This window comes from Oncorhynchus kisutch, linkage group LG4, assembly GCF_002021735.2.
Source record: "Oncorhynchus kisutch isolate 150728-3 linkage group LG4, Okis_V2, whole genome shotgun sequence".
Classification (NCBI taxonomy): domain Eukaryota; kingdom Metazoa; phylum Chordata; class Actinopteri; order Salmoniformes; family Salmonidae; genus Oncorhynchus; species Oncorhynchus kisutch.
This window is the reverse complement of record NC_034177.2, coordinates 31,125,557-31,140,238: the sequence shown is the minus strand read 5'-3', so window position 1 is coordinate 31,140,238 and position 14,682 is coordinate 31,125,557. Positions and strand designations below refer to the sequence as shown.

General features: G+C 40.9%; 1 protein-coding gene across 1 annotated transcript in view; it reads left to right on the top strand.

The window, feature by feature from the left end:
* Positions 1-14,350, top strand: part of LOC109889374 (ras-specific guanine nucleotide-releasing factor 1) — a 33,624-nt gene extending 19,274 nt beyond the window's left edge. The window contains exons 16-27 of the mRNA XM_031822791.1: positions 85-207; positions 9,483-9,659; positions 9,840-9,946; positions 10,055-10,167; positions 10,319-10,379; positions 10,587-10,690; positions 10,846-10,930; positions 11,056-11,253; positions 11,506-11,585; positions 11,711-11,828; positions 11,926-11,994; positions 12,168-14,350. Coding sequence (XP_031678651.1) covers positions 85-207; positions 9,483-9,659; positions 9,840-9,946; positions 10,055-10,167; positions 10,319-10,379; positions 10,587-10,690; positions 10,846-10,930; positions 11,056-11,253; positions 11,506-11,585; positions 11,711-11,828; positions 11,926-11,994; positions 12,168-12,260 — 1,328 coding nt within the window. The 3' untranslated portion in view covers positions 12,261-14,350. The remainder of the gene's footprint in view (positions 1-84; positions 208-9,482; positions 9,660-9,839; positions 9,947-10,054; positions 10,168-10,318; positions 10,380-10,586; positions 10,691-10,845; positions 10,931-11,055; positions 11,254-11,505; positions 11,586-11,710; positions 11,829-11,925; positions 11,995-12,167) is intronic.
* Positions 14,351-14,682: the final 332 nt, after the last annotated feature.

The window sequence follows — 14,682 nt, the reverse complement described above, 5'->3', positions numbered from 1 at the left end:
GAATGTGGTATTTACTGACCTGTTTTGAATCATGACAGGTGTCTAGAATGTGGTATTTGCTGACCTGTTTTACGCTTGGTGTAGATATTTCTGTTCCGGAGGAAAGTGACATTGACCAAAGCCAGAGCGATGATGCAGACCCAGAAACGTCTCCTATCAAGTCGCCAACCACTCCTCAAAAAAACGTGAAGTGCAAAAACTCCTCAGGTACATTGTGTCCCAGACAGCACAGTGGTGTTTTTATCACTCATGCCATGATACCAGAGCACCTGAATCACATGCTGGCAAGCTACCTGCATCCTCCTCTCAGCCAAAATACCATATTTGTGACCGACCGGCTCTAATCGATCTTATGTAGGAAAATTTGAAATTGCCTTGGTATATCATACACTACAGTTGAGGAACAATGGAAAAGTAATTTTGCTTTGAAAGTTGGTCAATTTGTAAGCTCAGTTTTGAGAAAATGGCCTTTTAATGTTTTGGTACTACTATTGGAGAGCCCTCTTTGTCTACACCCATTCAGCATTGTTCACACCCTCTTAAGCTTTAGCCCCACACATCTCTTTATGGGTTGATCCGAATGTACTAACAGCAGTCAAGCACCCAAGCTAACTTGCAAGCTACTTCCAGACATCTAAGTGAGAGAAAACAACTCACGGAACATTACTCGCCCAAGCAGACCTGGTTAGGCTGTTATGTTTTCCAGAGCATCGGTGACTGCAACTGCCTTGTCAGATTGTCCGTTCCTAAATTCAGAGCGTTTCGCATTCAGAGCGCATACCTGACGCTCTGGCTGATCCGAACGTTCTGACCTCACAACGGTAGTCAAGCACCGAGCTAACTGTCTAACATTGGCTAGCTTGTTAGCTACTTCCAGACACATAATGAAAGAACACCCCACTCTTGACCATTTTACCCGCCCTAGCAGTACTGGTTACCCAGCCATCACAGTGGATTTGGGCCAGCTCCGGCTGAGAGTCAGGGCACTCAGCTGAGAGTCAGACTCGGCCGACATCATGTGGCCCTAGTCTGAGCCGCCTTCGGCAGTATTACTTATGGCTAGGATGCAGGGATTGAGCTTGGGCCGATTCCGGTGTGAGTTATCTGGCCCAAATATATTACTTGGGGCTCGGGCCGATGGGGGCTACTCTCTGGCAGATGATTACCCATGCTGCTTTATATAATTAACATTCTGTGGCTAATACAACTAGGCTCATAATTGAAAATTTTTATTCGTATTTACAAATGGCATACAAGTTTATTATTAAGGCACATGAAAGTTCACATGTTCAAGAAGACGTTTCTGACCAAAAAACGCATTTTGATTTAAAAAAAAGCAAACGTTCAAACGGCTCTCCTGCCAAGTACTGACCTGCAACATACGCTTCGTTTCCTGAAACGGGTCACATTTATCAATGACTTATCAATGTTCTCCTGTTAAACAGAGTCAGTGATACGAAATCAAAACATACAGTTTTAAGGGGTTGTTACTTTTATTTATTTATTTCACCTTTATTTAAGTTGAGAGCAAGTTCCCATTTACAACTACAAGGTTCCCATTTACAAGTTCCCATTTACAACTACAAGGTTCCCATTTACAACTACAAGGTTCCCATTTACAACTACAAGGTTCCCATTTACAACTACAAGGTTCCCATTTACAAGTTCCCATTTACAACTACAAGGTTCCCATTTACAAGTTCCCATTTACAACTACAAGGTTCCCATTTACAAGTTCCCATTTACAACTACAAGGTTCCCATTTACAAGTTCCCATTTACAACTACAAGGTTCCCATTTACAAGTTCCCATTTACAACTACAAGGTTCCCATTTACAAGTTCCCATTTACAACTACAAGGTTCCCATTTACAAGTTCCCATTTACAACTACAAGGTTCCCATTTACAAGTTCTCATTTACAACTGCGACCTGGCCAAGATAAAGCAAAGCAGTGCGACACAAACAACAACACAGAGTTACACATGGATTAAACAAACGTACAGTCAATAACACAATAGAAAAGTCTATATACAGTGTGCGCAAATGAGGTAAGATTAGGGAGGTAAGGCAATAAATAGGCTGTAGTGGCGAAGTAATTACAATTTAGCAATTAAACACTGGAGTGATAGATGTGCAGAAGATGAATGTGCGAGTAGAGATACTGGGGTGCAAAGGAGCAAAAAAACAAAAAAACAATATGGGGATGAGGTAGTTGGATGGGCTATTTGCAGATGGGCTATACACAGTTGCAATGATCTGTAAGCTGCTCTGACAGCTGATGCCTAAAGTTAGTGAGGGAGATTTGAGTCTCCAGCATCAGTGATTTTTGCAATTCGTTCCAGTCATTGGCAGCAGAGAATTGGAAGGAAACACAGCCAAAGGAGGAATTGGCTTTGGGGGTGACCAATGAAATATACCTGTTGCTAAGGTGAACAGTGAGCTGAGATAAGGCGGGGCTTCAAACATGATTTAGAGCTTGTTTAAGGGAAAAAAAATGACAGCACAGCAAAAACTAACAAAGACTTACAGATGACCTGGAGCCAGTGGGTTTGGAGACGAATATGAAGCAAGGGCCAACCAACGAGAGCATACAGGTCGCAGTAGGGGGTAGTATATGGTGCTTTGGTGACAAAACGGATGGCACTGTGATAGATTGCATCCAATTTGCTGAGTAGAGTGTTGGAGGCTATTTTGTAAATGACATCGCCGAAGTCAAGGATTGGTAGGATGGTCAGTTTTACTAGGGTATGTTTGGCAGCATGAGTGAAGGAGGCTTTGTTGCGAAATAGGAAGTTGATTCTAGATTTAATTTTGGATTGGAGATGCTTAATGTGAGTCTGGAAAGAGAGTTTACAGTCTAGCCAGACACCTAGCTAGGTATTTGTAGTTGTCCACATATTCTAGGTCAGAACCGTCCAGAGTAGTGATGCTGGACAGGCGGGCAGTTGCGGGCAGCGATCGGATGAAGAGCATGCATTTAGTTTTGCTTGCATTTAAGAGCAGAGGCCACGGAAGGAGAGTTGTATGGCATTGAAGCTTGTCTGGAGGTTAGTTGGTGTCGTCTGCATAGAGGTGGATCAGAGAATCATCAGCTGATGTATACAGAGAAAAGAGGGCCCGAGAATTGAATTGAATGGGTCGATGAATACGGCTGCATAGTATTGTCTTTTATTGATGGCGGTTATGATATCGTTTAGGACCTTGAGCGTGGCTGAGGTGCACCCATATCCAGCTCGGAAACCAGATTGCATAGCGGAGAAGGTACGGTGGGATTCAAAATGGTCGGTGATCTGTTTGTTAACTTGGCTTTCGAAGACCTTAGAAAGGCAGGGTAGGATAGATGTAGGTCTATAACAGTTTGTGTCTAGAGTGTCTCCCCCTTTGAAGAGGGGGATGCTTCTAATCTTTGGGGTTCTCAGACGATCTCAGACGATACGAAAGAGAGATTGAACAGGCTAGTAATAGGGGTTGCAACAATTGCGGCGGATCATTTTAGAAAGAGAGGGTCCAGATTGTCTAGCCCAGCTGATTTGTAGGGGTCCAGATTTTGCAGCTCTTTCAGAACATCTGCTATCTGGATTTGGGTGAAGGAGAAATGTGGGAGGCTTGGGCAAGTTGCTGTGGGGGGTGCAGAGCTGTTGACCCGGGGTAGGGGTAGCCAAGTGGAAAGCATGGCCAGCCGTAGAAAAATTATTCTTGAAATTCTCAATTATTGTGGATTTATCGGTGGTGACAGTCTTTCCTAGTCTCAGTGCAGTGGGCAGCTGGGAGGAGGTGCTCATATTCTCCATGGATTTTACAGTGTTCCAGAACATTTTTGAGTTTGTGCTACAGGATGCAAATTTCTGCTTGAAAAAGCTAGCCTTTGCTTTCCTAACTGCCTGTGTATATTGGTTCCTAACTTCCCTGAAAAGTCTCATATCGCGGGGGCTATTCGATGCTAGTGCAGTACGCCACAGGATGTTTTTGTTCTGGTCAAGGGCAGTCAGGTCTGGGGTGAACCAAGGACTATATCTGTTCCTGGTTCTACATGTTTTGAATGGGGCATGCTTATTTAAGATGGTGACACTACCGTTCAAAAGTTTGGGGTCACTTATAAATGTCCTTGTTTTTGAAAGAAAAGCATTTTTTTTCTCCATTAAAATAACATCAAATTGATCAGAATTACAGTGTAGACATTGTTAATGTTGTAAATGACTATTGTCGCTGGAAACGGTAGATTTTTTATGGAATATCTACATGGGTGTACAGAGGCCCATTATAAGCAACCATCACTCCTGTGTTCCAATGGCACGCTGTGTTAGCTAATCCAAGTTGATCATTTTTAAAGGATCATTAGAAAACCCTTTTGCAATTATGTTAGCACTGCTGAAAACGGAAGCAATAAAACTGTCCTTCTTTAGATTAGTTGAGTATCTGGAGCATCAGCATTTGTGTGTTCGATTACGGGCTCAAAATGTCCAGTCTATTATTGTTCTAAGAAATTAAGGCTATTCCATGCGAGAAATTACCAAGAAACTGAAGATCAGAATAGAAAGAGGATTGGGAGGCCCCGGTGCACAACTGAGCAAGAGGACAAGTACATTAGAGTGTCTAGTTTGAGAAACAGACTCCTCACAAGTGGCAGCTTCATTAAAGAGTACCTTCAAAACACCAGTCTCAACATCAAAAGTGAAGAGGCGACTGCGTTGCTGGCCTTTTCCTTTTCTTTTCTTGTTCTTTTCTTTCAAAAACAAGGACATTTCTAAGTGACCCCAAACTTTTGAATGGTAGTGTATGTAAAGTACCTTCGGAATGTATTCAAAGTTTTAAAAAAGTACCCCTTTGAGTTTTTCCACATTTTGCTACGTTACAGCCTTATTCTAAAATGAAGAAAAACAATCCTTAGTAATCTTCTCACAATACCCCATAATGACAAAGGCAAAACAGATTTTTATTTTATGTTTGCAAATGAACTATTCAGACCCTTTGCTATGAGACTCAAAATTGAGATGCATCTTGTTTCCATTGATCATCCTTGAGATGTTGCTACAACTTTATTAGAGTCCATCTGTGGTAATTTCAGTGGATTGGACATCATTTGGAAAGGCACACACCTGTCTATATAAGGTCGCACAGTTGACAGTGCATGTCAAAGAGTTGTCCGTAGAGCCCCGAGACAGGATTGTGTCGAGGGACAAATCTGTGGAAGGGTACCAAAAAATGTGTGCGGCATTGAAGGTCCCCAAGAACACAGTGGCATTCATCATTATTTAATGGAAGAAGTTTGGAACCACCAACACTCTTCATATTGCTGGCTGCCCGGCCAAACTGAGAAATCGGTGGAGAAGGGTCTTGGTCAGGGAGGTGACCAAGAACCCGATGGTCACTCTGACAGAGTTCCTCTGTGGAGATAGGAAAACCTTCCAGAAGGACAACCATCTCTGCAGCACTCCACAAATCAGGCTTTTATGGTGGGGTGACCAGATGGAAGTCACTCCTCAGTTAAATGCACATGACAGCCCCCTTGGAGTTTGCCAAGATGGGACTGGGAGACTCGTCAGGATCGAGGGAAAGAAGAACGGAGCAACGTACAGAGAGATCCTTGATTATAACCTGCTCCAGAGTGTTCAGGACCTCAAACTTGGGCAAAGGTTCACCTTCCATCAGGATAACGACCCTAAGCACACAGCCAGTACAACACAGGAGTGACTTCGGGACAAGTCTCTGAATGTCCTTGAGTGGCCAGAGCTTGAGAGGATCTGCAAAGAAGAATAGGAGAAACTCCCCAAATACAGGTGTGCCAAGCTTGTAGCATCATACCCAAGAAGACTCTAGAATGTAATCACTGCTAAAGGTGCTTCAACAAAGTACTGAGTAAAGGGTCTGAATTCTTATGTAAATGTGATATGTCAGGGTTTTTTGAAAATAACAATAGCAAAAATGTCAAAAGAACCGTTTTTGCTTTGTCATTATTGGGTATTGTGTGTAGATTGATGCGGGGGAAAAACATATTTAATCCATTTTAGAATGAGGCTATAACCTATCAAAATGTGAAAAAAGTCAAGGGGTCTGAATACTTTCTGAAGGCAATGTATATATATTCTTGGTCATATATTACACAGTACTAGTCAAAAGTTTGGACACACCTACTCATTCAAGGGTTTTTCTTTATTTTGACTATTTTCTACATTATAGAATAATGGTGAAGACATCAAAACTATTAAATAACACACATGGAATCATGTAGTAACCAAAAAAGTGTTAAACAAATCAAAATAGTGTAGATTTTATATTCTTCAAAGTAGCCACCCTTTGCCTTGATGGCAGCTTTGCACACTCTTGGAATTCTCTCAACCAGCTTCACCTAGAATGCTTTTCCAACAATCTTGAAGGAGTTCACACATATGCTGAGCACCTGTTGGTTGCTTTTCCTTCACCCTGTGGTCCAACTCATCCAAACCATCTCAATTGGGTTGAGGTCGTGTGATTGTGGCGGCCAGGTCATCTGATGCAACACTTCATCACTCTCCTTAGTCAAATAGCCCTTACACAGCCTGGAGGTGTGTTGGGTCATTGTCCAGTTGAAAAACAAATGACAGTCCCACCAAGCACAAACCAGATGGGATGGCGTATCGCTGCAGAATGCTGTGGTAGCCATGCTGGTTAAGTGTGCCTTGAATTCTAAATAAATCACAGACAGTGTCACCAGCAAAGCAACCCCACACCACATTCAGAGACTTGTCCCGAAGCCACTCCTGTATTGTGTTGGTTGTGTGCTTAGGGTTTTTGTCCTGTTGTAAGGTGAACCTTCACCCCAATCTGAGGTCCTGCGCGGTCCTGAGGTCCTAAGGAGTGGCTTCCGTCTGGACACTCTACCTTTAAAACCTCTTAAGGATCCGCCGCTTTTAAAAAAAAATATCCTAAAATGACATACCCAAATCTAACTGCCTGTAGCTCAGGCTCTGAAGCAAAGATATGCATATTGTTGGTACCATTTGAAAGAAAACACTTTGACGTTTGTGTAAATGTGAAAGGAATGTAATAATAATAATATAACACAATAGATCTGGTAAAAGATAACACAAAGAAAAAAACAACCGTTCTTTTGTATTTTTTTGTACCATCATCTTTGAAATGCAAGAGAAAGGCCATAATGTATTATTCTAGCCCAGGTCCAATTTCGATTTTGGCCCCTAGATGGCAGCAGTGTATGTGCAAAGTTTTAGACCGATCCAATTAACCATTGCATTGCTGTTCAAATTTCTGTATCAAGACTGCCCAAATGTGCCTAATCTGTTTTTGAATAACTTTTCATGTTCAAAATTGTGCACTCTCCTCAAACAATAGCATTGTATTATTTCACTGTAATAGCTACTGTAAATTGGACAGTGCAATTATATTGGCAAGAATGTAAGCTTTCTGCCAATATCAGATATGTCTATGTCCTGGGAAATTTTCTTGTTACTTACAACCTCATGCTAATCGCAGTGCTGCAGAGATGTTTGTCCTTCTGGTAAGTTATCCCATCTCCACAGAAGAACTCTAGAGCTCTATCAGAGTGACCATCGGGTTCTTGGTCACCTCCCTGACCAAGGCCCTTCTCCCCTGATTGCTCAGTTTGGCCGGGCGGCCAGCTCTATGAAGAGTCTTGGTGGTTCCAAACTTCTTCCATTAAAGAATAATGGGGACCTTGGGGACCTTCAATACTGCAGACATTTTTTGATACGCTTCCCCATATCTGTGCCTCGACTCAATCCTGTCTCGGAGCTCAATGAAACAATTCCTTCGACCTCATGGCTTGGTTTTTACTCTGACATGCACTGTCAACTGTGGGACCTTATATAGACAGTTGTGTGCCTTTCCAAATCATGTCCAACCAATTTAATTTACCACAGGTGGACTCCAATCAAGTTGTAGAAACATCTCAAGGATTTGAATTGAATCCATTTTAGAATAAGGATGTAACGTAACAAAATGTGGAAAAAGTCAAGGGGTCTGAATACTTTCCGAAGACACTGTGTATATATATATATCTTATTCATGTTTTTTTCTCTATCTCTGTTTTTCTAATAAAGAGTCAAAAGTGATATAGAAAAATGATTATTTGAGTGTTCTATGCCTATTCAATTGTCAGTGGCATGGTGCATACACTTCAGAAATGCTCAATTCTGTGTGCAGTGATCTCTGCCACACAAGATAAAATTCATGCAGACTAATTCGGTGGAGAGAATATGAACATGCAGGGAAAGCCAACGCTGGGAATGAGTAGGTGTTGGGGATACTTGTGTCATAGCAACTACAGTATGAGCGTGTTTCCCTGCCTGCCGCCCCCGGTAACGAGGTTGTTTTAGTACAAGACAGTCAGTGAAGAAAGCTCTGCTGTCTGTCTTCCTGCTCTCAGGACAGAATGTACACCAGGTCAAAGGTGAATCGAAATCTGCCATAATTTGCATTAACAGTACCGGGGCAGCAGGTAGCCTAGCAGTAACGAGAATTGGGCAAGTAACGGAAAGGTTGCCGGTTTGATTCCCTGAGCCGCCTAGGTGAAAAATCTGTTGATGTGCCCTTGAGCAAGATTTGGTCATGTAAGTCGCTCCACTAAATTGTACTCAGATTCGTTTTATATTACTCTCACCATACAGCTCAATTGATTTTATTTGTTAATGAATGGTTATTGTAAGTCAGTGTGCAGACAGTGTGCACAGAAACCAGTCCATTCTTCCATTATGCTGATATTGGTGGCTATATTTAGCTACACCCATCTTAAATATCAAAGCCTCATGTAAAGGCTATGTTCTACTGGGAGAGAATGTGGTGCTCTTGGATTCTGCTGCCCTCTACTGGAGACAGAATAAATGAAAACCTGTCCTGTTACACAATGAATTAAACTGACACAATAGCTAATGCCTTTTTGGGTAAGATCCATTTAGTAGCATATCAAGATTAATGTTGCTTGCTAACTGTTGTCAACTACCTCTTAAATCTCAGCGAAAAGGTTAGAGTTGCAGTACCTACTGAAGTAGTAGTGATCCAATGGACACAGACGTCCGTCTAACGTCTAGATGAATTGTCAACTATTGTGAATTCAATGTGAAGTCAACAAAAAATTTCACCATGTCATTGGATTTAGGTTAAAAGTTAGGTGAAAATAATAAATGCCCTTAGGTTGATTAATTTGTTCCATGTTGATTCACTGTCATCATATTGATTTTTGGGGGTTGAAATTATGTGGAAACACTGTTGATTCAACCCGTTTTTGCCCAGTGGTTAGAGACCAATAAAGAGCATTTCATGCAGCTGACACTATCATGGATCACTTTAGTGGCTGTCCAAGTGCAGTCATAATCTCAACAATTTATTGGCTTGGAATAGTCTTTCCATTTTTTACCTACAGTACTTTATTGTAAAGGTATCGCATAACATCAATTAAGTTCACTAAAATAAATCCCATGGCATTTTACAGCCAGTATAACTGTCTCCATATTGTATCTTCCTGTAGAATTCTCCCTGTTCTCATACAACAATGGCACAGTGATGTCTTCGTGTCGCCCTGAGATGGACAACAACAACCGCAGTGCCCTCTCTGCAGCCTCCGCCTTCGCCATCGCCACGGCAGGAGCCAATGAGGGCACGCCCACCAAGGAGAAGTATCGCCGCATGTCCCTGGCCAGCACAGGTACAGAGCGTGTTAAATATCAGTTCTGTCCACAATGGGACAATTTTAATATACCACATTTTCAAAAGCATGAGAACTTTAATGTCATTTTTGTTCTTCTCAAGATAAAAGAAAAATCTATATAGTCATTAAAAATGTAGGTGTGATATTTGCATGGTGTTTTTGATACATTTTACGCAGGGTTCCAAACAGACCAGAGGAATGGGGACAAAGAGTTTGTCATCCGAAGGGCTGCAACCAACAGAGTCCTAAATGTTCTGAGGCACTGGGTGTCAAAACACTCTCAGGTAATACCTCCAGATACATAGTTATGATAATTCACTACTTCTCATGTAAAATAGAGTGCAGGTTTCCAATCAGTTAACATTTTTGTGTGTATTTGTATTGACCTCCAGGACTTTGAGAGTAACACTGAGCTGAAGCTGAAGGTCATAGCCTTCCTGGAGGAGGTGATGCATGACCCAGAGCTGCTGACCCAAGAGAGGAAAGCAGCCGCCAACATCATCAGGTACCTACCAGCACTACCATCGCCTCAGCTTCTAGACACACACTGCTAACATTGAATACATGGGCTATAACTTCTATAGGGCTGATTAACACTGATGTACAGAGTAAAGAGAAACACATTATAAATACATACCTGTTGTATGGTCTATTAGGACCCTGACACAGGAGGACCCTGGTGACAATCAGATCAGCCTGGAGGAGGTTAAACAGCTGGTGAGTGGGATGACTGCATGTGGATCTGGCAGTAATGTAAAGAAGACACTGTGTTTTACAAAATATGGTAATTGAGTCAATAGAGGACAATCTCTCCTTGACATATGTTAAGTATGTGTCTCAGGAATGTTAGATTATAGTGAAGTAGTTGTCATACCTCGCGTCTTGAGAATGGTTACCACTGATGCTCTTTTGTGTGTGTACTAGGCGTCAGTAGGGAGGGCAGAGGCGTTTGAGAGCCATTCTGCCCTGGAGATAGCAGAGCAGCTCACCCTACTAGACCACCTGGTGTTTAAGGTCATCCCATATGAGTGAGTGACACCCAAACACATGTTGTATTCTCAGTTGATGATACATACAGACATACAATATGGGAGACATACAGTGATTTTGAATAACAACCATGCAGTATTAATGAGAACAAATTAGATGTATTTCTACTTGATCCTCCAATATTGTTTTACAGAGAGTTCTTTGGTCAAGGCTGGATGAAGAATGACAAGACTGAAAGGACACCATATATCATGAAAACAACAAAGCACTTCAATGATGTATGCAGCTAACAACGCCCACCCCCCAACATAATATTACAACTGTACATTTTCACTTTTTTTATTACAGTGTTTGGCTTTGCATTAGGAACATGGCTATTCCTTGTCTGTCTTGCCTCTGTTAGATCAGTAACCTGATTGCCACGGAGATCCTGCGTTGTGATGACGTGACCACGCGGGTGGCGGTGATGGAGAAGTGGGTGGCGGTGGCGGACATCTGCCGCTGTCTCCATAACTACAACGCTGTGCTGGAGATCACCTCCTCCCTCAACCGCAGCTCTGTGTTCCGCCTCAAGAAGACCTGGCTCAAAGTGTCCAAGCAGGTAAGGCCACATCTCTTCACTACACACACCCAGCTCACTGATGGCTCGTAGCCTGGTCCTAGTAATATTATTACATATTTTATCATTGCACCGGGACCTCAATACACTCTTATAAACAGCTTGTTATGACACCTCAGACCTCTATGAATCCTTATAGCTTACTACCGATAAGACATAAATTTAACAATGGTGATTATACCTGCGTGTTCTCCAACATAATATTTTGATACAGTATTTTATTTAATCTCTCAGACTAAAACCGTCATTGACAAGCTGCAGAAGTTGGTTTCGTCAGAGGGGAGGTTCAAAAACCTGAGGGAGGCTTTAAAGAAGTGAGTGTTTCTTCTGCTTGTTCTAATAACTACAAAAGCCAAAAGCCAATAAAATGTTACTGGCCAAATGGCCAGTGGCTCGATCAAAGTATTAGCAAATTTGTGACTTCTGTTTTTCATTTTAGCTGTGACCCTCCCTGTGTACCATACCTGGGGATGTACCTCACTGATCTGGCTTTCATTGAGGAGGGGACGCCCAACTACACTGAGGACAAATTAGTCAACTTCTCAAAGATGAGGATGGTAAGCGGTCTCTGCTTCGTGTAATGTCACAGAGATATTCAAATGCGTTCTGTGGCTTTGGATTGTATACATGGCTTATGTTGTTATCTGTCTGCAGATTTCACATATCATCAGAGAAATTAGACAATTCCAGCAAACAGCATACAAGATTGATCATCAGCCAAAGGTAAAGTTTTAAAGCTGTTTCGTGGTAACTTCTGTTATATTGTACATATAAAGAGAAACAGAAGAAAATGGCAATGGCCATGAGGGAAATCCTGAGTGTCGGTATTAGTCACATCGTATAGATTATCGTAGTTGTAGCCAACCTGCTGAACCTGTATATTTGTCCTGGTCTAGGCAGCACAGTATTTGCTGGACAACAGCTCTGTTCTGGATGAAGAAAGCCTGTATGAAGCCTCTCTCAGAATTGAGCCTAAAGTCAACAACTGAAGAGGATGACAGTTTCCCAAAGTGTACTCTCTGTTAAAGAACTATGTCGTACACAGTAGACATAAACAATAACTGGTGTTAAGTCATGTTTAACATTTTTGCTCTTTATACATGTGTTGTTTTGAGATGTTATCTTATGTACACATGTTCATTTAATTGTCACATTGTTGTTGAAATATTTAATTTTTCCTCTGCAACAAGGACCATTTCACTGGGCTTATTAGAGTGATAACTAAAGTCACAATGATCTTGCATAATGGTGTGTCCTTTGTAACCAATGAAATTGATTGACACCTTTTCATACTGTGGACTTTGCACTTCCTGTAAGCACACCTGCTGCCAGGGTCCTACTGTACAGGAAATATTGTTCTCTTTACTCAAATAGATATAATGTGTTTATCTGCAACTGATGTAGCATTGTAAAAATCTAACCAGGTAAAACAACATTTTTAAACCCAAAATTGATGCGGCTAAACCAATGTGTGTTCCTTGAATTGTTCTATATCAATCTGCCTCCTCCCTGCTTTGATTATTTGCTTCCATTTGAATTTCTATCAACATTTGAGTAATCTTGTCACAATTGAGATATGAGAGCCACTAGCACCACAGAGCTTTGTCTTGTCGTCATGAGGAGTGATTCTTACATAATAAGATATTACACTTGCCTGATACAGGAAGTTTCTGACTTGCAGTACAGTACTGAATCTGCTCTGAAATGAATGAAGAACAGCAAATATATAAGGGCATATCCACACAACAAGCTTTTATCTAAGAAGCAGCAAGGTCTGGTTTCTTTTGAAAACATTGAAGTCAAGTGTGAATACACCCTAACCTAAAACATGATTAACAATATTTGTAGCTTTATTTCATTACTGTTGCATGTTGCATTGTAACAGGCGGTTAAATCACAAACCTCTTACTGTATATTTGCAGAAGTAATTCAAGTCAAGTAGCCATAAATACAATTTTGTTTTGCAGAATAAACTCTATTAATCCATGCAATTGAAATGGCTGGTAATAAGCCAGTGTACGTTATATCTCCAATACGAGTGTACTTCCAGTTTGACAATGATTAGTTGGGGGTGACATCTTGTTTGACTAGGGGTTTGGGGAAGTTTGCTGCTATTCTTGGAGCATGCCATTGTAGCTGTTTCCCTTTTTAAAAGCACATGTGTGTTAGCTTTCAATTTAAACTTAACGGAGCACACATATTAAAGAAAAATAAAGCAACACCCTTGAAATTGTAGTATTTTCAGGCTTTGTGATATTTGTGTACAGTAAAAGGTTGTTCCGCTATTATACTGTATCATTCAAAGACGATCTATGTCCTTTTGCTGTTCCAGTGATTGTGGAACGTGACCGTATATCACTCTGTTAAATGCATTGTTGTTTAAGAGTATGATAAAAGTAAGTGAATGAGTTACTCCGCCTGCAGCATTCAAAAGGTATTTTTGTAGTATTAGTATAAGGTAAGGGGTTACAAGAACACAGGGAAGTATTTTGTACTTTGTTGTTGTTAATTCACCTTGCTGAAATGTATGCTGTACATTTTGTACATGCAGCCCTGCATATTTCTTAATGTGGAACAGTGTCAAGTACACCTCTGAAAAGCATTGTATCCCAAGCGTCAACACAAAATGCTACAACAATTGTAATTTTGAAACCATGACTTAGAGGTAGAAGACAACTTCAAAGTGTTTTGCATATACTGTAATCCTGTCTATAATCATTCTCTTAGCAGGAATATAGTAATGTAGTGCTTATTCTGTGAATATCTGTATGTATTTTTACCATGTACAGTCTAGAAACATTTAAAGCTCATATGGCAGGCATGCAACACTGTATCAGACAACATTAAAACAATATATATACATATATATACTGTATACACTTATACGTGCACATACTCTTATAAATGAAATACTAACAAACAAACGTTTTGCTGTTAGCAATACCCAGTGGTATGAGAATTATCTTTCAACCCTTATGTTTATTTCCACAGCTTGAGAAATATTTCCAGTTTTGTAAAAAGAAAAAATGTATGTTTCCTGATTACCTCTTGCTAATAAATCTATTCTATCTCAGGGGCATTGTTGTCTCAAGTGTGTTTGTGAGAAAACAATACATTTTCTTCTCTCTCGCTCTTCTCTCACTCCCCACCCCCCTCTATCACATGCACACACCACACAAACACACACTCTACCATAGCCGTGGGAAGTACGGGTGCTGGAGGTGAAAGAAATTGTGTTGTTGCAATAAAAAGCTATTGAACAATTTTTGTGTTGCATTATATTATCCTCATACTAGGCCCTGTAGATAGATAGATATACTACATTTTGTTTTCAACTTCAATAGCCTGTATGGAATTACTGAGAAACTAGGATACTAGAAACTGTCTTATCTAATGCATATTGGAATGCAC